Here is a 21,951-nt window from a genome sequence, read left to right as displayed (position 1 = left end):
TCAGAGCTTTATATATAAAAAAATAAAAAATAGAAAGTTGTGTTTTCAAAGTTGGAGTTCAAGTTATTTTTCCTTCCAATAGTGTTAACATGCTACACAGGACATGAACAAGGTTTTTTACATTTTCATTGTAAGTGGGATAAAGCAGTTAATTAAAAGTAGTCTAACATAAATGTAAATGCTGTAATTTGATTATTTTAATAAACATGTAACTTGGATGCTGGCGTGACCACAGTGCACACGTCTGCTGTTGCTCACAGTGCTCCAAGTGTCCGCTCAGGGAGTTTGTGCGTTCGCTCAGACACGTGAAACATTAGAGGGGACATTGCTCAGGACCCCAGCCCTCGGGGCCTGGTTCCCCCACCCCTGTTCTAAATGAACACTCATGTCACTGACCAGTCAAATCTGAACGGAGCTCATTTTGGCCTAAAAGTTTTTGGTTCCACCATAGCCGAGCTCGTACTCTGCTGCAGATACCAGCGTCTGTACAGCTTCCACTTAGTCTCTGCTTCAGTATCTGCCACAGAGCTGACCATAAAATCAGTTTTCATGTGTTCTGCACAGAACATGAGAACTTTACGAGTCGCAAACGTTTCGTCTACACTTTTGTGTCACCTCCACACACCCAAACAAGCTGCACAACAAACCAACAGTGTGCTGTGAAGCACACTGTTGGTTTGTTGGGGCCGCACTTGGTCATCATCAGGCGGATAATTCCTGATGATGTGACCCAAATATCTGACTTTATTCATCACATTTAGCTCAAACAGACTGAGGGGGAAATTTCGATATCGTCGCGTCCAGCATCATCCTGCCGACTTCACCGAGAGCGCTTTTTGCAGACCAGCACAAAAATGTACAGAAAAGAGATGAAAGTAAACAAAGTGAATGAACCTGATCATCTGAAGCTTCACACCTACTCAGGAACATTATTCCAGACTGGGATGTAAACAGGAACGAAGAGAGGGCGGCTGTAACGCCTGGCTCAACTAGCCTGATTCCACTTCAGTCATAGTTTGACAGGATGCACGTTAATAAATAACATCTGTGGAATAATGATTTTTATTAGCAGTGTCAGGAGCTCAGTAATAATGTCGCCTTTTTAAAAGTTTTTGTTCTTTAGGCCATAAAAAGTACTTTTGGTAAATTCCACAGGTTTAATCAGTTGTGAGCATCTCCACAGTCCAGAGCACAAACATGTCCAGTTTTCTGTAAATGCCAGCATGATTTTCATTTTGCCCAAGAATACCAAACCGAGGTCATAGGTCACATAGCTCACATGTTTTTTGGAGCAGGGGTAATCGCCCCCTGGTGGCCACTAGAAAGAAAGCAGGTCTAAGCAGCTTTCAGGCTTTGTCTGCCTTTGAAACGCCGTGTACGGAGACAGCACAGAGGCTCGCGTACGTCTTTGTGTGTTCAGCAGGAGGGAGAGGAGCTGTGTTTCAGCCAGCAAACTGAACCTAATGCCATCGCTGCAATTACCTGGAATCCAGCTTGTTTTGACTTTAAACCCTTTGGCCTGACAGAATGACATGTTTTCAAACCCGTGCAATAAATGAGCAACAAGTCTGCATGACTTTTGTTTACAGGTTCACTTTTAATTGGATGAAGGCGACGTACATCCAGAAATAGAAGAAAGTGGACTTTTCTAATAGATAAACTGCAGCAAGTCCTCACTGCGTTCGCTTTTACTTGAGATGTAGACTGTAATTATGTTTGGTGTTATAAAACATAATAAACGTAATATTCTTCATAGATATTTTTAATTATGCTTTTAGAGTTCGGCCAAGGCTATCTGTAATTACACCTCACAGAAAATAATTGGCTTTCTTCTCGTCAAAGCAATTAGGCACAAAAGAAGCTTTTTAATGGCTGGCGTGCACCGTCCTTCCCGTTTGGCTTGACACTGACATTTGGTTTTCTTCGTGAAACTTCACATTCTCTGTAATTAATTAACGCGGCAGATGAAATAAACATTTGTTCATCGGGCGCAGGGTTCAAAAACAAACACTCGTCACACAACACTCGAGAAATCTGCCACAATCAGCATCTGCCTCTCACCGAACCCTCATCCGGCTTCTCGGGAGACAATAAACACTCAACCTCCAGCAGTTAATATGCAGACAAACAGACCGAGCGAGGTCAATAACGTCTCCTTCGCTTTGTCCCGCCGTCTCATCGCCACAGGAAATCAGCGACACAGAGATCCTGGAGCTTACCCACAGTGCACTGGGGCGCATGACGGTGATCCGGCAGATCTTCCCGTTGTTGAAGGACAGCAGCACCCGCTGCATGAGGCAGAACCACCGGATCTCCTCGCTGCTGTGTGACCCGCAGGAAGGACACCTGCAGAACCTGGAGGTAACAAAAATTCAGCTCAGTGTGCAGTAAAGGTTGTGCTATGGCAGAAAGTAGTGCTAGCTTTCAAGTCATGCCTCCCTGAGTTCTGTTATAAATGTGGACAAGTGTAATTGGGGTTTCCTCTAATCCACACAGACTCAGATATAAAGATACAAACGCCCGCTTTAATATTTTAATAACTGGTGCTGAAGGTTCTGCAATGTCTTTAACCCAACGAGGCGAAGGCCTAAATCCTTTGCATAGTGATCGTGACCGGCTGCAGCTGGTAGTCTCTCTTTGCACTATAGAAAGGATTCGTTTGACAGCACTCGTTGGGCCGACCAAGACTCAGGAACTCAGTGAAGCTTGCAGAAGGAGAACTTTACATTTACACAAGTTTGAAAGGTTTGCATATTCCAAGATCATCAGTTCAAACAACTGTAAGTAAAAGTTATCTGGATGTGTCTCTGCCAGGAAACCACCCATTGTAAGTTTACTCAATTCTGCCAAGAAGAGTGCAGGATTATGCCAGAAGCTTGGTGATGGATACCAAAAGCATCCGACTGAGGTGCAACTTGCTAAGGGACATTTACCCAAATATTTCTGGGTGTCTGAGTATGTTTTAGCCTGTATGCATACTTTTGAACCTGTGTGGATCAGGGAAAATCCCAAATAAATTCAAAATTGTGGACCCAACTCGTGTTTTTTAAACTTATTAAAGATGTCTGGTGTACCATTATTAGTTCAAAGAATCACCAGAATTAATTGACATCCCTGCACATGATGAGTGTGCATGAATGGGTTTGAGTTAGGATTAGGTCACTGATGATGACTTAGGCTACGTTCACTCTGCAGGTCTTGATGCTCAATTCAGATTTTTTGATCAAATCCGATTTTTTTGTCTGCTCGTTCACACTACAAATAAAATGTGACAGCAAACGCGCTCAAAAGAAGACGTCACACACAACGGCTCTGTTTAGACCCAGAGCAAACAGTGTTGTTTGACTGATGGCCTTAATATAAAGACTTCGGACTTTACGTTTCCCAATTTTTGCTTTAAGTTATTTTGTTATTTACATAATAATGTAAATAACCTAATAATGATCCTTATTGCTGTTTTAGAGGAGCGGTGCTTCAAAGGATAGCTGCAGATTTCTGTCAGAATCTGCAGATTATACAGTACAAATAAAATGTTGACGTTTCTCAAACGTTGTCTTCCCAACAGTTTCACTGACATCTACACTGGATGGCCAGGAAGCGTTCGCGATGTCTTCTCCGGCGCTGATAATCGGCGTCTGTCTCGTGTCAGTGACGTAAAAGACGGATTTAATGCGACATGACCATCAAACAGCAGTCGCTTTCTAAAACATCTGATTTGTATCGGATTCAGCACCACATACGAAAGTGACGCAGATCGGATTTGAAAATATCGGATTTGTGCCGTTCACACTGTCACACCATGATCGGATAGATGGGTCACACAGGGTCAGAAAAATCGGATTTGATGCGCTTTGGCCTGCAGTGGGAACGTAGCCTTAGACCTGAGTTGATGCAAAGTGGTACCTCTGCAACATGTAATGCACTTTACCAGCACTTTTTCCCTGTTAGGATACTTTAAAAACAACAATAGTGGGAATAAACACTGAAAAACCCACTGGAGTCCAGGTTCTGTCTGGAGGAACACTTTGGATAAGTCATTATAATTTAGGAATTTGTGTTTTCAAACAGTTTGTGTGGTCAGTGTTTAATTTATTCTGAGGAATTTGTCTCCATTTTTTTTCCTTTCACACGGCTCCATCTGTCCTCAGCCTTTTGTCCTCCGAAGGACACAAAGACCTTCATCAAACAACGGCAAAAATACCACAGAGATGTGTTTCAAACATGAAGATTCACATAGATCTGTTTCGCTCATCAAAGGCTCCATAATGAGAGTGCTGAATGAATTAAAATGTTTGAGGGTATGAAGCAGTAATTATTAATCTGATGGGATGAATTGAGTAATTAGTGGGTGCAAATTATTCAGTTAAGTGAAAAAGAGAAATGTGATGAGTAGCAAAATCAGTTTCCTGTCTTCTAGACCTCCTCGGTCAAACTGTTCTCTCCACTTGTCGTACGTCCTGTTTTGTGATGGCGACCCGGGCGAATACACGCACACGGCCTGTCTTAACTTGTGGTGTTGAAACTTTTTTCTGCTGCACAAATCACTGATGCACATCCATAAATTCATGAGCGCGTTCATAAAATTCAGCCGCCCACTCAAATACTGTGCACATGCACCGAGTGTACCAGAGCTGTCAGATCAGCTTCCAGCATCCAAACATCAGCTTAATGTTAAATGAGGACACAAACTTTTAGACAGACTTCACTACCAGAGACTCGCTGATGACCCAGAACAACCACGAGGACATCACAGACCATCTGTTTCCATCACGTCCTGTCCTCTGACTCTTTCTCTGTCAGGTCAAACACCTGCATGTCCTCTCTCGCCACAAACCCCTTTTCCCTTGTTCACTAGCTCCATCTTCATCAGCTCCATCTTCATCATCCTTCTCCCAAACGACCTCGAGTTTTTTTATTGTTGTTGCAGAAAACCACAGTTAGTGTCGACTCTGTGGACAAACACAGAATATCTCCTACTGAGAAACTAAAGTTCTTACTTTACAGTCACGTGCAGGACTTTAAATATTGAGATCTTTTGATTGATTTTTGTGTAACGGACCCATGTACTCCACATACCTCGAGGCAAGGACATGCCAGCCTATTGTGATCCCCGGGGAGTCGCTCAGCCCTACTCTGTCAAACCCCTGGTGTGGCTAATTTATGCATTAAGGTGTCCTTTGGCATCATGATGGGTTACTCCCATGTCGTCAAGGTTACTGTTGTTAATAGGCATACACTAACCCACACCATCATCTTTCCATAACCCGAACCCTCAGAGGTCTAACCCGACCCTGGCGATGACCCCTAACCCCCAAGTGTTGGGAACCATCATAAATGACTCTTTTTGTGAAAGATGTTAATAGTATTAATGAATATGATTAGAAGTATTTTTCTCCCTTAAAAGATCAAAAATGATATTCTACGTTCACGTCCGGGGCTATTTTTGAAAACGCAGCTGTTTCCACGCGTTTGGGGCTTTCGTCCACACGCGAACAGCTGTTTGGGTCACTGAACACGGAGACTTTTAAGAACTATTTGCGTTTACGTGTGGACGAGGAAAATGGATTTAGTCACGCAACGTCAAAGGTGTACGCCTTTTTAGACGCCGCGCCGTGCGCCACGTTATTGTTTACATGAGATGAATTTCTATGATTCTATAATCTGACTATGTGCAGGTTTACGCAGTTACTGTCCCTCCATTTACAAAGACGGAGGCGTCACAGAGAACTTCTACACTCAACACAGACGCTCTCACAACCCAAATCCCAACGTTGTTGTTGTTTTTTTTAAATTTACATTAAATGTATATTAGGGCTGCCACAAACGATTATTTTGATAGTCGACTAGTCACCGATTATTTTTGCGATTAGTCGACTAATCAGATCATCATCCATTGGACGTAAAACGTACAGCTTATTGCACCAGCAGCATCTGCTCTTATATAACTATCATTAGCTTACAGCTTTAAGTGTTTAAGGTATGTGCTAACTAAAAATAAAGACAAGATGATAGTTTATTAAATTTTAATGAAATTTGCAGATTGTTTCGGTGAAGTTTAATAAACTCCTTGCTGTCTAAAATATAACAGGACACCGGAGTAAATTCTCCAGCATCTCACACTTCTGATAATCAGCTGTCTGCTTGACGTTTATTCAGCTGTGTAAAAACTACAACTTTAATCTCAGCCAAACCGATTTACTCAGGAACAAATAAAATACTAAAAAGAAAAGCCAAAAAATAACATTTTTAAGTTATCTAAGTGACTTATATATCATGTTTAACCTGAGTAGCGAAAGACGGCGGTGGGTTTGAAAACGATTTGCCGGGAGTCCGGTGTTCTCACGGCTCTAGTGAGCCTCGCCCCCGGCTCGCTATCGAGCTAGTGGGTAACAGACGTCTGTGAAAACGTCGGAGCGCTTTTGAAAATATGTGGTGTCTTGATAAACTGAGCAGATATTTGAGGTTTACACAGCTACATTCTCGCCTGAAAATATGTTAAACGTTTATTTTGTGACCCAGAAAGAATAATAAGAGTAATATTAAAACTAACTAGCTGCCGCCATTGCTGGAAACTGAGCTGGGCTGCGCTATGATTTCTGGGACACAGCTTCTTCTTCTTCTTCTTCGGGGTTTAACGGCAGCTGGCATCCTTGTACATGCAGTGCTGCCATCTTCTGTTTCAGTCCGTTATTACACTCTTAAATCCTACTACTTATTCCTGCGTCTTTTGGGATCTTACAAAGCTTCAAACGACGCGTCGGCTATTAAATCAGTCGTCGACGATTTTGATAGTCGACGTAATCGTGACTAGTCGACTACTCGTGGCAGCCCTAATGTATGTATGCTGCTTGTATTTTGTCTGTTCCTAAGTTGTGAGTCTGTGAGTTACGATTATGAATCACTCAGACTAACGTAAACTGTTCAGGCCAACAGAGCCACTAAAATACTGTCTTTAGTTCTTGAGAAGCTCCACAAAATTAGCTGCCTCAAAAACTTTTCAGAAGTACTTGTACCTGTTTACGCTTTCCCGCCCAGGCTTCTGGACTTCTGATTGGCCAACACTTCTACACGGTTAGGATTTGGCATGTCCTTGACAGCGTTTGACTTCGATATTGGCGTTTACATGTGGATGGAGATATTTTTTCGAAACTTCTTTTAAAAAATGAAAATGGAAAATCTCAGTTTTCAAAACTACCCGTGTACGTGTGAACGTAGCCTCAGCGCCTGACCCCAAACAAGCCGTTCCCGAAGAGTTTCCCATCTTTGAGATAAATTAAGTTTACATTTATTTTGTCTTTGGGACGTAAACCTAACCAGTGATTAGAGCTGGAAGTAACAAGCAAAGGAAAAACAGCATTTGGCCCTCCAACCTCCTCCTGAGGACCACGTGTGCCTGTTAAACGTGTCCGTTACATCTCAGTGGCCACTACAGCCACATCCACAGCACCAGTGATGCCAAAGGACACCATGTGGACAACAAGGGGACGCAGCAGACACGTCACAAACTCTGGACTTTCTGGTTTATGGACGTCAGGACACGGCTCACAAAGGCCGCTGCTCACGTTCAAACTACTCACAGTTAAAAGCCTCATAGAGCCATCGTTTTTTCTCACGTATGAATCGTGTACGAAAGCCGAGCCGCTTCCCCGCGTCTCAGTTTACACGCCAGTTTGCCTCGTGAAAAATAAGCCATCAAATTCAAGTTTATCTGGCTGACATACAGAGGGCGCACAATAAACTGTGTGTGAGCTCGAACACACACACACACACACAGACAGAGTAACTGACTATTATTCCCAGTTGTGAAGAAGCACCGTGACGCCTGGCTGACATTTAAAGACAGCAAACAGAACAATTACTGTAATTCAGGACAAATTCTGTCTTTCTCTGCCTGATTTTGACATTTGTGGAGATGATTGTAGTTTTCACCAAACGTCCGACATCGCGGCGGCGGCGGCCCGCAGAGGTCACGCTCTCGGTCTCCTGTCTTTCTCTCGGGTGTCGTTCTCTCATCTTTTAAACCTTCATTTCCTCCTTCACCTTGTTCTTGTCTTTCTTTGATTATAAATGTTTCCTTTTATTCTGAATATTATCTTCCTGTTTCTGTACATTTGCGTGCGCCGTCGTATTTTCTTCACTGTGTCCTTTTCCTCACTTGTTTCCTCTCCTGTTCCCTTTTCGTCTTCCTCTCCATCCTTTCTGGCTGATTTTCTCTCATTTTAAACTTAATAAGCAGTCTTGTCTCCATCCCATGCTCCGCTTCATTCCCTCCTCAGCTGTGACTTTCTTCTTCTTGACTTCTGCCGGCTTCGCTGTGCGTTCACTCAGAGGGAGGTGTCTCAGTAATTTGTGTAAGAGAGGGTTAAATGTTCTTTGGTGCTGCACAGAGAGGATGATGTGTTTTCAAAGAATCCCATCAGGATAAAGTGAAGATTAGGAGACATTTGGGTTACACCTGTACAATGCAACCAGGGTGAGAGCATCTTAATCTATATTTCAGTCAGGCTCAGGTCAATGCAGTGAATATAAGCGGGAGTCAAGCCTTAATAAGCACTCACAGGGTTTTTACTGGGCAAACTGGGCTCAGCACACAGCAGGCGGAGGAGCAAACCAAGGAAAGATCTGAGCGACATACAGTTCATCATCAGGCTCCAGGTGGACGTCCATGCCCGCTTTCTGTGACCTCTGGGCACAAACTACTCGTGCAGACGTGAATAAAGTGCAACAGGAACAACTCTGAGGATCAGAGAGCGACTGAGGGAAGCACAGCTGAACGTAGGTGCTACATGTTGGGGAAGAAAGCCAACAAACAAGCAGGAGCCTCACAGCAGGTCGCTGCAGGTGTGTGCTGTGACACTGATGTGTGATTCAGGGACACGTGGAGACGTGCTGCAGGCTTCATGTAACAGAGGTCAGCTGTCACAGATGATGTGAGGGTGCTTATGAAATGTAACACACTCTAACCACATGCAAGAGACAGAAGCCATAAGATGTCACAACGACTTTATTAATCGTCTGATCCATAAATTTTGATGTTCTTTCCCATCACAGAGGGATGAAATCTTCACGTGATCGTTCACCTGACCGACAGAAGAAGAACATGCAGCTCATCACGAAAGTTAAAATAACGATAATTTTACATTACAGAGTAGAATAAAAGTAGAATAAGAGAGTAGAGTGAAGACATGTTGGAGCTTCGATTCACTTCTGAACACAAATTTCAAAACAAACCTGCAGATTGTTGTGTGTGTGTGTGTGTGTGTGTGTGTGTGTGTGTGTGTGCGTGCGTGCGTCAGCATCCAGCTGTGTCACACGTGCTCAGTGTCTGTGCTTGCTGTGGATATTTGTTGCAGATGTTCATAAATGTTCTCTTCCTTCCACCAATCACGTCACATCTCCCGTTCACGTGTTCAGTCACAGAAACTACGATTTCATTCTTGTGAAAATTCTGGAAATGCAGATCTTACAGTAAATATTAACATCTATATTCTTCATCGCCCTGCAGATGTGATGCTACGTTCTCCTTTTACGTTTGTTTCACGCGTCACGTTCGACAGATGTTACGTAACAGTCAACGAGGTCGGACACCAAAAACTGATCAAAAGAAAAACCGATCGCGTGTATTCATCCTGCCCGTGTCTCGCCTTCAGGTGTCCAACCTGTACCTGTACGACAGCGTGCTGATGCTTGCCAACGCCTTCTACAGGAAGCTGGAGGACAGGAAGTGGCACAGCATGGCCAGCCTGAACTGCATCAAGAAGTCCACCAAGCCCTGGAACGGAGGCTGGTCCATGCTGGAGACCATCCAGAAGGTAAAACCCATTCAGAGTAAGAGCAGACCAAAACATGCCCACCGGTTTAAGCCCTGATATCAAACTCGTTACGATGGAAGAGTTCAACCCTGAATCGCGTACTCGCCTTTTTCTTTAATTACAAAAACTGTGCACATAAGAAGTTTTATCTGTACAGCCTCTTATTCAGTTTGGTTCAAAATAGTAAAGTTTTCTCATAACTGTTATTTATTTAAAGAAAGTCGAGGAGAGCATTTGATTTGTACAATTTTCAAAATAAAAGAATAAACAGCTCCTTTGTTAACAGAAAATCAATCTCACATCAAAGATGCAGTGAAATTGCGCGCAGCAACCTGGAGTCAGTTCTCACAGTCTAATTGGAGAAAGATGCTCTTTGGCTGGGCTGATGAGTCCCTCCAGCACGCGTGGTTGTGTTTTATTAAAAAACACGAGTCTGCTTTTCTGACACGCATCAGAGTAACGACCGCCGAGCTCATTAGCGCTCCTTTTCTACAGATTCCTGTAGAAAAGTCATAATGCATCATGTTTTTGAATGATATTGACAGAAATATCCAGAGTTCCACCAAAGGATTATTACTCCTGCAGTTATCTTTATATGCGGACGAGCCAGACAGAGCACGCGGTCGCTTAAAATTCTCATTTCATACCAAAAAGCTGCCGAAAACAGCAGTTCCTGCGATGAGGAGGAGGAGCAGCCTCCCCTCCGAGCTGATGAGGCTGTGACTCCTGACACGACCAACTGTCCAGCCTCTGCACTGGACCGGCATCGCTCAGAGGTCAAGGTTGCTGCATTTAACGTTTCACAAACTGCTCTGGAAATAACAAAAGTGAACTGCACTGACTCCTGCAGGATCTATCAAGTTTAATGAATCTGAATGTGTGAGCTGTACAATCCTCAAACTGCCACAGCCATTATTCCAGCTGGTTAGCGATGGAAACATTTATTCAGTCTTGTTCCATCTCAAACACGCCCTTTCTGACGCTCCCCGTCCAACCTCGAAGCTCCTGTTTCGTGCGCCAGGCAGTCATTTGTCAGTTTGATTGTTATGGACGCACTTTTGCTGCGTCTCCCCTCAGAGTTGGTCATTACCCCCAGACGAGTCTGGGCTGCTTTGCTGATGAAATGGACGATAACTTAAAAACAGGACGACATTCGCTGAGTGGAAAATGGCAGAAGCCGAGAACTTTTTATGTTCCGCGTATCCGAAGACGTGAAAAGCGTCGTCCTTCCTCTGACAGGTGTGTGTTGAATGCGTTTACTCGGACACATTTTTGAAAGAGACAAACATTTTCACACATTAATTTCCTCCAGGTGACGACGAACGCGACCTTTGCTGCTGACAGAGGAACATTTAGTTTGCCGGCCTGCTGTGATGACCGTCTTCAGTCATGCTTTACATCCAACACGAACTGATGGAAGTCATGAAGTGACATTTCATCCATGGCCTTTCGTGGCAGCGGCACAGCAGTCACGGGCTGAACTCATTCAGTCAGACTCTGATGATATTCTATATGGCGCCTCATCGTTCTGCAGAGCAGCCAGAACTGATAAAGGAACTGATAAAGATGGTCATTAAATATTTAGGTCTATATTTATTGGCTCCCACTGCACCCTGGGATTTCTGGCATTCAGTGCGTTCGTGACATTTTCGGTGTCGGTGTTAAAGATGCAGGAAGCGTAGCAGCAGGTGTTTCAGAGGTCACCTGGTCCCTTTTTCCTGCCCCTTTAACCTGTTAACATCTGCCTGATTGCTGGGACGGGGGTCAGGGTCATGTTCCCGTCTCATACACGTTATCCTCATTTGAAAGAGTCGTCTTGTGGATGACTCATGTTTTTTATTACTTCAGTCAGGAGGGGCTTTTAGGATTTGTCTTCAAAAGTGAAAAGAAATCTCATGTGTTCATATTTAACATAGACGTGTACAGCTGTAGTATTGCTGCATCTATCCCCTGGCATGGGTGCTGATACACGCTGCCCCTGCTGCGAGGCTCCCAGTACAAAAGAGGCCTGAGGCCGGATTCAGACTCCTGACGGAGGTCTTTGGAGCTCCTACGACACAGCAGCATAGCTGTCGTGGTCGGTGGGATTTATGCTCGTGCTGGTGGAAATGACCGCATGTTCTACATCCTGTTAGTGAGAGAAACAAACAAAGTTCTGGGGCTTTGTCCTGGTTCCTCGTCAGTTTTTTCAGGGGGGAAACATATTTGTCCCTCAAGTTTCTCCACTTCTTTGTGCATTCCCAGTGTCCACAAACGCCCTCCAAGAATTTGCCGACATTTATGAGTCCTTATGGTGATGCTATGATTGTTTCTCTCCATGAGAATTCAGGGGCAACTCATCTGAATCACGTCTTTGATATAGACGACTCAACTGGTTGCCATTGGTATATAAAAGCGCGGCTGCTGCCTGTGTCATTGTTCAGGTAAATTGACAGATTTCTGGAGCATAAATCCATCAATAGCACAGGAAGTCGTTGAAGTTCTCAGCTCGTGTCTCGTTTGAACACGGATTACAAACTGTTCCTGAAATAACCAAATATAATCAGGTAGCAGGTAAAGAAGGTAGCAGCTCGAGCTAAAGACCGTCATAAAGTAATAAAAGAAGAAAGTGGGGCAGGGAAGGTTCTGGGAAAAGCCTGATTCTGTCAGACGGCGAGCACAGATCATCCTGCGTGACTTCTAAACCCCCGTCTCTCTCCTCTCTGTCTGCCACCCTCCTCTTCAGGGAAATATCACAGGTCTGACAGGTACGATGGACTTTAAGGACAACGGCTCCAACTCCCACGTCCAGTTTGAGATCCTCGGCTCGAGCTTCAGCGAGACCTTCGGCAAGGACATCAAGAGGGTGAGTTCACACTTTAACAGATGAGCGGTCGACATCGCCCGAGTGTGTGTCGGATCTCGGAAGATGTTTTCCTCCTGGGGGAGGAACAAATAAAGCTAAAATATTAGATTTTTGATTATTTTCCAGCACGTCGCTGTGTTCAGTAAAGAGGAAAACACAATTCTTCATGTGTTTGTGTCACGTGTGTTTTTGGGGAAGTGGAACCAGATAATCCACCCTGTCTGACACACACACACTGGTTTTCATATCTTAGTGAGGACGTCTCATTGACATAATGGTTTCACTAGGTGCCCTGACCCTAACCCATCAAAATGAATGCTTAACCCTGTGCCTAAACCAAACCATAACCCAGCTGTAACCCTGCGACTAAAACCACAGTTTGAGTCTCAGAAATGTCTTGAAACTCGGGCCCACGAGTATAGTGGCATGTGAATTTTCTGTCCTCACAAAGATGTCTAAACATCTACACACACGTTTCTGGGGTTAAACTTGTGGAAATGGCTTCAGACAAACATCCACACCACAAACCGGTCCGGCGGCGTCGCTGCGGCGTGTTTGTTCAGAGCGGCGTTAGCCTGTGGCGCACAGAGGAGCGCCGTTGTTGCTGTCGGTGGAGTTCAGCGTCATCGGCCGTCGTGTTGGCCGTAGCGGAGTGCTGCGGTTGGTGCCCACCCCTCCCAGCCTGCGTTTTTCATATCCTCACGAAGGCTCTGCTTCATTAAACGTGGGGATTCCTGCAACATTAAATGCTCAGACTGAGCTTTTGCACCTGGGCCCTGCTGGGGCTGGACGTGCAGCTTCTGTGCTGAAGTTTTAAGTTGGAGAAGAGAAAACAACTGCTGATGTAATGGAAGGAAAACACACCTGGATCCCCATCAGGTTTGGAAACTGAGGCGCTGCTTCGCTTTATCCAGGATGGTGAAAAATAACCATTGGTGTTTTTTTTACTCCTAGAAGAGCAACTACCGGCTGTACGACCTTAAACGAACTCTGTTTATTCCTTTCATTTAATTGTCATTTATTCTGTTTTCATTGGTGAGACTCTTCAGGTGGAGCGTTAACCTGACGCGCGTTGATCTTTGAGCAAAGGATTTTAACCCAAGAACAGGAATCAATGCGACTGTCACAAGTGTTGCATCGTGGCGATGTCCGCCTTTTATATACAGTCTTTGCTCCTGAGTCATGACGGCGTGTTTTTCAGTGTTGCTGACGATGCGCAAGATTAGGGGGTAACATGCAAACTCCACATACAGCTGGTCGCTAGTTATTACACCCATCAGACAGGCACGACTGGGTCAGAGCGTCTCCAGAACTGCAGCTCTTGTAGTTGTTTCTGGTCTGCAGGTCATTGCTGGCTCACTGATGCACGTAGAGATCGAAGGCGAGCTGCTGTAGCTCGAACGAGTCCGATCCATGGAGGCCCGCCTCGCAGCTTAGAGGACTTAAAGGACATACTGCTAACATGTTGGTGAAGATACCACAGCACACCTTCAGGGTAATCTACGCCTGATCGCCACATAAGCCTCCGGGAAGGAAACCTTTCTTAAATCTGTTCAGGTTTTGCAGTGACATGTTTGTGCAGGAGACAGCATAAGAGTCGCTTTGTTCGTAACAAATGTTTATTATCGTAGCAAAAGTGCAAAAAGCCCATAACAGGCACATGTATCAGCGACTCACATTAAAGGCGCTACAGCTCATTACAGCCCACTCTGGGTTATTTTCAGAAGCACATACAGTGCTGCAGGATGTCCTCCGGCCTGCTGTTAATGTTGCCGCTACACGATCGGCGTCTGATAGCGGCGCTCTGTGTAATGACACAGATATGAATGTCAGCTGACTTCATCTGCTGCTGCTGAGCTGGCAGGAAAAACACAATCAGCTCTTTATAGGATGGAAAAAACAGCAAGCGAAAGCAGAGAAAGAGCAGCTTAAACTCTAACGAGAAAACGCGCGTTTGAATTTAGCGACTGCAGTGAATCATCGGCCTGATTCGTGTCTCTGTATAGCTCCTCTACAGAGGCTCCTGTCATCTGCAGAAAAGGGTCTAAAAATGTGAAAAATTAAAACTGACAGTCAAACATAAACCGACTCCCGTCTGATGTATTTGGTTGAAATTATATTTAGACTGAAACTGGAGCGTTGCCCTTTAAAATCCACTTTTGTAATTTAAGGAAAACCAAAGCAGGAAGTTAAAGGAGTCGGAGATATTACAAAGAAGAAACATTCAAAGTATGTTCGATAGAAATCTGTGGTCCCGCCCCTTCCTCAAAGAGCCAATCAACACCCGTCAAACATATGTCTCTTTGCCTGAAACGCACGACTGCGTAGTTTAATGATGGAGCGCTCGTTGCTTTATGAGCCCACAGCAAAGCGTTTCACATTTATCAGAATGTGATATTTATCATTAGAGCACACATCTGCACCAGTGAATTAAGAAAATATGAATATCCACAGGAACTTTATGATTTTGTGACGCCGTCTCAGCAGCTGTCATTATGCTGTGTGCTGAAACAGGCCGCGCAGAGGTGGAGCTCAGAAAGATGGAGCAGCCCGAGCCAGCCAATCACTGAGTGTTGCTGCCATATTTTAATGTAAAACATCAAACTTGCAGACTGGAAACAGAAAGAGTTCGCCTCCAAAGTAAAAGTGGAACCCTTTGAACCCTGTTGGTTACAATGCCAAGGCAGAACTTTTACTTTGAAGGCGAACTGTTTCTGGTTTCGTTTGATCGGTCTTTTCAGTCTCGCTGGCGTCTTCGAGGTAAACTACAGGCGACCGCGGCGACCGCTCTTTGTCACCGATTTAATCGAGCAGCAGTCTGCAACTACTTGCCACCTGGTTAAACACATATTTTTCCATGGCAACCAGAGCGTGGCCAGGCTCTCAGAGAGACCGAGACTTAGACCCCAAAAGTCAAACTCAGTGAAACTATTCTAAAGAGGTTTAATTACATGTTTGATACTGGAAATATCTCAGAACAAGAAAAAGAAGAGCATAATTTCATCTGCAGGAAAAAAATGCTGCTGGAGTAAATTAGAATAGAACAGCCCTTTATTCGTATTTATTGTACACGTGCAATGAAACTGTAGACTTGAACTGTAAATGAAAGGCTTGTTTGCAGGAAACTTTGTGTTTAACTTTGTGTTTAACTGCATAGTTCATAGGAAATGAATGTGCAGAAAAAGATGTGGTAGCTCTCTGCCCACCCTCGGCTGTAATCATCAGGTTTCAGTTAGTAACTTGTTACTTAAAGTGACGAGTGAATGAATGAACACGGCGAAACGAAAAACTGTGAAACTCATGAAAACACAGTTCAGTCCAAACCTGATGGCCTTCATATTTTCCAAACTGTCCACTGGCTGACGTGGAGTCTTTGCCTCAGACGATCGAGTCGAACAGCGTTACAAACTCATCCCTGATCCGTCCTGTAGCTGCAGAACCATCAAAATGTGTTTATTGAAGAAAAACCTAATTTACCTGCTCTGTGGTGCATCAACATCCACCATTCAAGCTGAGCTAAATCAATCCGTCCTGATCTGAGTTTCTTTTCTTGTTATTATAAATCACATTTTTACACATTATGAAGCTTCCAAACATCATCAGAGAGATTTTCTTTTCTAACCTTCGCTGTGTCTGATGTGTTTCCCTCGTCTGTGTCCACGAAGGCTACGGACGGCTGAGTAAATGCCAGAAAAGTAATCTGCTCGCTCATTTCATGCACAGTTTTCATGTTTGTGCTGCACTTTTTCCTTTTCTTGTTACGGCGGCAGACGGCAGGTTTTTTATTTCCTGTTGACTTTTTCCTGTTTTAGCTCTTCTGTCTCTTCGTGTCTGTGCTGCCAGTGCCTGGATATGCGTACACCAAGTAGTGTTACACAACCCGGTTCTGGGTAAAATGTTAAAAACAAAACACAAACACAACAAAAATTTCCTCAATTTTGTTCACAACAGAACACCAAAAATATCTGATGTGTAACCTGGACACATGCTTTAAGAGAGACATGGCTGACTTTGAATTTGATTGCAGCAACACGTCTCTATAAAACAGGATGGAAAAAGTAGGCGGTGCTAAGAAGAAACAGCTGGAGGAAAACTTTCTGACTGGCAGCAGGTCGGCAACACGAGTGGGTAAAAAAAGAGCATCGGAGAGGCAGAGTTTAACAAAAGGAAAGATCAAAACCAAAACTACAAACTGATTATGGAAACATTTCAAAATAATTTCCCTCAACATAGTTCATGGTGTCATCAGAAGAGAAAAGACTGATAATCCGTGCTGCATGTCCGTGATGTTGAAGCCTTCAGCTGAAATCAGTGCACGAGCTCAGGATCTCTGCACCAGGCTGCATGATGCAGAGAAGTCGTACACATAGTCCAGGGACGCCTTGTTTAGCATTAGCATCAGTGGATCTGACAGCTTACACATCTGGACAGGCTCCACATCTGGACGTTTATTTGGGTTATAGAGCAGCGTGATGCTGAACCACAGACTGCGTCTAATCCAGCAGCATTGGAAGAGTCCGGTGCTGAACTGGCCAACAAAATGAGGAATATGACAAAGAAGACCCAACCAGACGGGAACGGGACAACGGTCCCAAACATCCAGCTGCTCGCCTCAGTTCCCAGATGTTTATGGTTGTGATGCTGCACAGTGGGAAACATGGCCGCTGCACACCGCGTGCAGTGTTTTTATGTCTGATGGAACTTCCTGTCGACCCTCCACTCGACAGTCGCTTTGAGTGAAAACGGTTCGTCGACAGCAGCACGGTCGCGTATTTAAGTTTAAGTTTCACAGTCGGCTGTGCAGCGCTGCGCCGTGCTTTGTGAAAGAAGGCAGCCATCGTTCACACGACAGCGAGCGCGTGCGAACGCCGCTCGCTTCATTAATTTTTCCAATCAGTGAAAAAGTTGTTAACCATGTTACGGTAACCTCGATTAACGGCGGCCCCGTTCACAACAGCGAGCACTCCTCCACATCAAACCACTTAGTATTTAACAGGATGGATGAGGTTTTAATTCCAAACCTGTAAATACACGTTGCTGCTGTCTTACAGTCGATTAATCAGCACAGAGGAGCAGCAGATATAATGAAACCACACGCGTGACATCACTGCGTCACCCTGACCTCCGCAGCAGCGCGCTGCCGCGGTTTCACATCATGAAAGCCTGATTAGCTCCCTGAATAACTGAAGTCATCTCTCATCTGCACAATGCACACAGTGATAGAACAGTATGCAGTGTGTGGTTATGCACAGTGTTACGCCATCGTGGTAATTTATGTGTGACTGTAGGCGATAACACAGCAATGTATGTAGAAATGCACCAGGACATCAGCACTGCCTTTAAGAAGAGGTCCAACTTCATTATGTAACACTGAAAGGGGAAGGGAAAAACTCTGAAAGGAAAGAAGAATTAAAGAAAAAGGGAGGGAGGGCAAAGGAAACAAGGAAGGAAGGAGAGAAAGAAAAAGGAAAAAAAATAGAAAGAGTTTGAGGCATAGAAAGGGAAAAATAAATAAAAAGGAAAAGGAAATGCAAAAAGAAAGGAAAGACTAGGGACGAGGAAAAAATAGAAAGGACAGGAAAAAGGAACCAAAATAAATAGATTAAAAAAACAAGGAGTAAAAGGCACAAAGGGACAACAAAGAGAAAAAGAAAGAAAGACAGGAAAGAATCAAAAATGAAAGAAAAAGACAGCTAAAGGCAATAAGGAGAGGAAGAAAGGAAGCAAGAAAGAAAAGGGAACAAACAAGGAAAGAAAGAATGAGGAAATAGGAAAAGGAAAGTAAAAAAGGGGGAAAAAGAAAAGGTAATAAAAAAGAAATGAAGGAGGAAATGAAAGAAAATAAAAATAAGAGAAATGAATCAAGGAAAGGAAAGATTAAAGGAATGGAAAAAGGAAGAGAGGGGAGGAAGGAAGCAGGAGGAATGAGGACAGGACAAAGAAAGTGAAAGAAATGAAATAAAGATGGGAAAGGAAAGAGAGAAAGGACATGAAAATAAAGGAGGGAAAACCAGGGTTAAAGCTGCCTGATGATTGGACGAAGGAGACGACTAAGAAGACATGAGGACTGATGAGAATGAACGTGGGGCTCGAATCCATCGTGTTCAGTAACACAAACAGTCACACACTTCTGATCTATTAAAGACAACTCTGTGCTTTTAATATTTAATTTCTCCTGAAAATAAGTTGACAGGTGGAGGGAGGTGATTTTTTTCCCATTTTCACTTTAAATGAAAGATCTCTGACTGAGTGGGAAATCGCTCCGGGGAGTCTCGCTTCAAATCAGCTTTTGATTTGTGCTGAAAACATGAAACATTTTTCATTTTTTTACTCCTCGTTGCATCAAATAAATGTGAATGAAAAAAAAGCAGCAAAACGCAGGAAACATGCACACGTACGAACGCTCTTATTTATCCCCGCTTTTACAAGCACGCATAACAATTTAGATGATTTAGCTGCTTGCAGACACACACTCACACACACACACTCACACACACACACACACACACACACTGTGAGAGCAGTTGCTGCTGCAGTAATGAAGATTTAATCTCCTGGCTTCTCCTTCTGAGTCCCCCTGTGTTGCATAATGGCCATTAGGAGAAAACAAGCACAGAGCTTCTCTCTCTCACACTCACACACACACACACACACACACACACACACACACACACCAATATGTATCAGTACCCCCCCAAACAGGAAGAGAAATCTATCTCTAATATACGGTAAACTCTTAACATGTAATACAGCCCCCTGCTTTGTAACCCTCTCTGTGACATATTAATATTAATACATGTGCGATCTATTGTGTACCTTCATACACATATAGGCTGATGGATATTGTGCACACTATATCTAAAATGGATATGTAGAGCCTCCACACACATTCACTGTAAACGTACAGCCTATATGTTTATGTTGGCCTCCCGGGTGTGTGCTGTACCTACTCTACACTAACACTCTAAGTGTCCACATCGTGCTCTTTCATGAGCCACGGTTTAGTTTTGTTTACGTTCTTCAGTCTTCAGAGGAAACGGTTGTTTCATGCTGTATGTCACTGCTGCACGTCTCTCTACCGTCTGCCTGAAGTCTTGATTAGTTACAACGACTGCAGAGTCTCTGGGAGCTATTTTACTTCCTTTAATCAAACAGTACAGAAATGACTCCAGGCTGCATACAGCTTGGAACCAAATATGTAGCCTTAAGTTTGTCTCGCTGTGATGCGTGTTTCTAGACAATAATTAAAGGTACAGCATGTAAAGTCTCACCACTAGATGTCAGCAGAATGAATTCTCTGAGTTCTGTTTTTTCCTCTCTCATTTCAAAAGCACAGTCTTCGCTACGATAGCTGCTGTCAGGCCAACAACTCCATCAGCTGTGTGTCTGCAGTGAGTGGAAGCTGTCAGTCCGCTGTTTACCTCAGCTGTCATATGTGGCCGGTGTCTAATCACATGCATTAACCCTCTGGGGTCGCTGGACGCGCCGGCGCGTCAAAATCACATGACCAATTTAAGACGACACAGCTACAAGATGCAGCACGTCAGAGTCTCCATTTCAACTTGAGTCGAAAGTGCGGACTTCAAGCTATATACCAGTTTTTGAATTGTGTCGATGGGCCAAGTAAAACCAGAGTTATGATAAAAAATATACGCGATGTTTTTTTTCTGAACAAAACAGTGGCGTTTAGAGCGGGAAGAGCGGGAAGAACGGTAAAAACGGCGTTTTCTACAGACAGCGCTCGCAAACACCCTCCGCTTGTGAGTGAAAAAAGAAAAAGAAAAAACACCCCTTCCCTATTGGTGTTAGAGTTTACCATGTCAGCCAATCAAAAAAATGATAAGGCAACATGTGACACTTGGTTGTTTAGGGAGAAGGGGAAGTTTTTAGGAGTGACACCCGCGACGGAAAGACCGAGAGAGAGCGAGTTTTCATATGTGAGACATTAGTGACGTTTAGTGTGTTTGGAGGCTGTAGTTAGTTTGTTGTGCAGTTATTGTCTTGTATTGTGTGTCAGTTAGACTGCTGAATTTCATATTTGCTCTAAAAAAGCCGTCAAAGGCAGATTCCAGTGTAAACGCTGTTCCCACATGGAAAACTGGACTGATGCACCTCCTGCTGTCAGACCTGCAGGTTTAGGCCTGTGCTGTTCTCCTCTGTCTTATACTGAACGCAAACTGCATTTTTTGGACTGGCACAAATAATTTGTGTGCCTTCTTATTTGATGCAGCACACCTGATTGTTCTGTAAATAGATTTAAATAGTTATAAATATATAATTATAAAAAACGCCTGAGGCCTTGGCTGCATTTTTAGGTAAATAGTACCATATAACTTTGTTGTTTGCAAAACTTGTGCATAGTTTTTAGAAATGTACAATTTCTATTTGCATTTCAAGTTATGAAAATGATTCGTTAGACATGTTTGTGGGTTTTACAGTAAAAAATAACTTTTTTCTACTCGGATTTTGAATTTTTTGTCTGAATTTAGATCAACTGTGCTAATATAGTATACCAAAATGAAAAAATAACTCAGATTTCAGATATTTGAGGTTGTGCTGAAAATAATGAAACCAAACAAGGCAAGAAAAACGTATTTTAAAGGTGAAATATAGAGGTAAAATCAAAAGTAGTCAAAAACGGCCAATTATACCCTGGACCCCAGAGGGTTAAACAACATTAGGAGACAATTAACTGTCCCTTTAAACCACAACTGCAACTTCCAGGTGTTCACGAGAAGTGGTTGGTTGTGCCTGAAATTTTAGATGATGTAAAGTGGCTCATGCTCCTGTGACGTACCAATATAAATCTGTGGGAAAACCTAAAAATTGGATTTCATCTCGAGCTGATTTAGTGAAAATTGCCTAAGAAGAAAAATGTCCCCCACAGCTCCAGGCTCAGACACACTCCAGTAGAAATAAGACAGCAACCTCTTTCATGTCATTTTGTAGATAAATCCTCGTCCTGCAGCTAATACATCAGCTTTTACATACTTGAGTATTTAGTTTCTGAGTGTTATTTTACATTTCTGTTTATGTAGAAAGCAACAGATTTATTATTGCTGCTGATTTATTCAAGTTAACAGCAAACAAACTGTGTGTAATTGCCAACTTGACCCCATTCAGTCACAGAGCGGCAACAGACTGACTCATTGCTATTGCCGTCTGTTTCCCCTGCTGTGACTGAAGCATAAAAAAAATGTCAGAGTTTAGTCGTTCGCGTTTAAAACAGATTCAGATCGAGATTTTCAGGAGAAGCAACATCACACCAAACACATCTCCCAAACCCTCCCTCCA

General features: G+C 43.6%; 1 protein-coding gene across 4 annotated transcripts in view; it reads left to right on the top strand.

Moving 5' to 3' along the window:
- grid1b (glutamate receptor, ionotropic, delta 1b) overlaps window positions 1-21,951 on the top strand; it is a 584,637-nt gene that overhangs the window by 497,995 nt on the left and 64,691 nt on the right. For all 4 annotated transcript variants that reach the window (XM_084936979.1, XM_084936978.1, XM_084936981.1 and 1 more), the window contains 3 exons: window positions 2,188-2,361; window positions 9,651-9,812; window positions 12,538-12,657. In XM_084936979.1, coding sequence (XP_084793105.1) covers window positions 2,188-2,361; window positions 9,651-9,812; window positions 12,538-12,657 — 456 coding nt within the window. The remainder of the gene's footprint in view (window positions 1-2,187; window positions 2,362-9,650; window positions 9,813-12,537; window positions 12,658-21,951) is intronic.

Source organism: Perissodus microlepis, chromosome 8, assembly GCF_051167445.1.
Source record: "Perissodus microlepis isolate ML-2025 ecotype Zambia chromosome 8, ASM5116744v1, whole genome shotgun sequence".
NCBI lineage: Eukaryota > Metazoa > Chordata > Actinopteri > Cichliformes > Cichlidae > Perissodus > Perissodus microlepis.
This window is presented reverse-complemented; position numbering and strand designations above follow the sequence as displayed.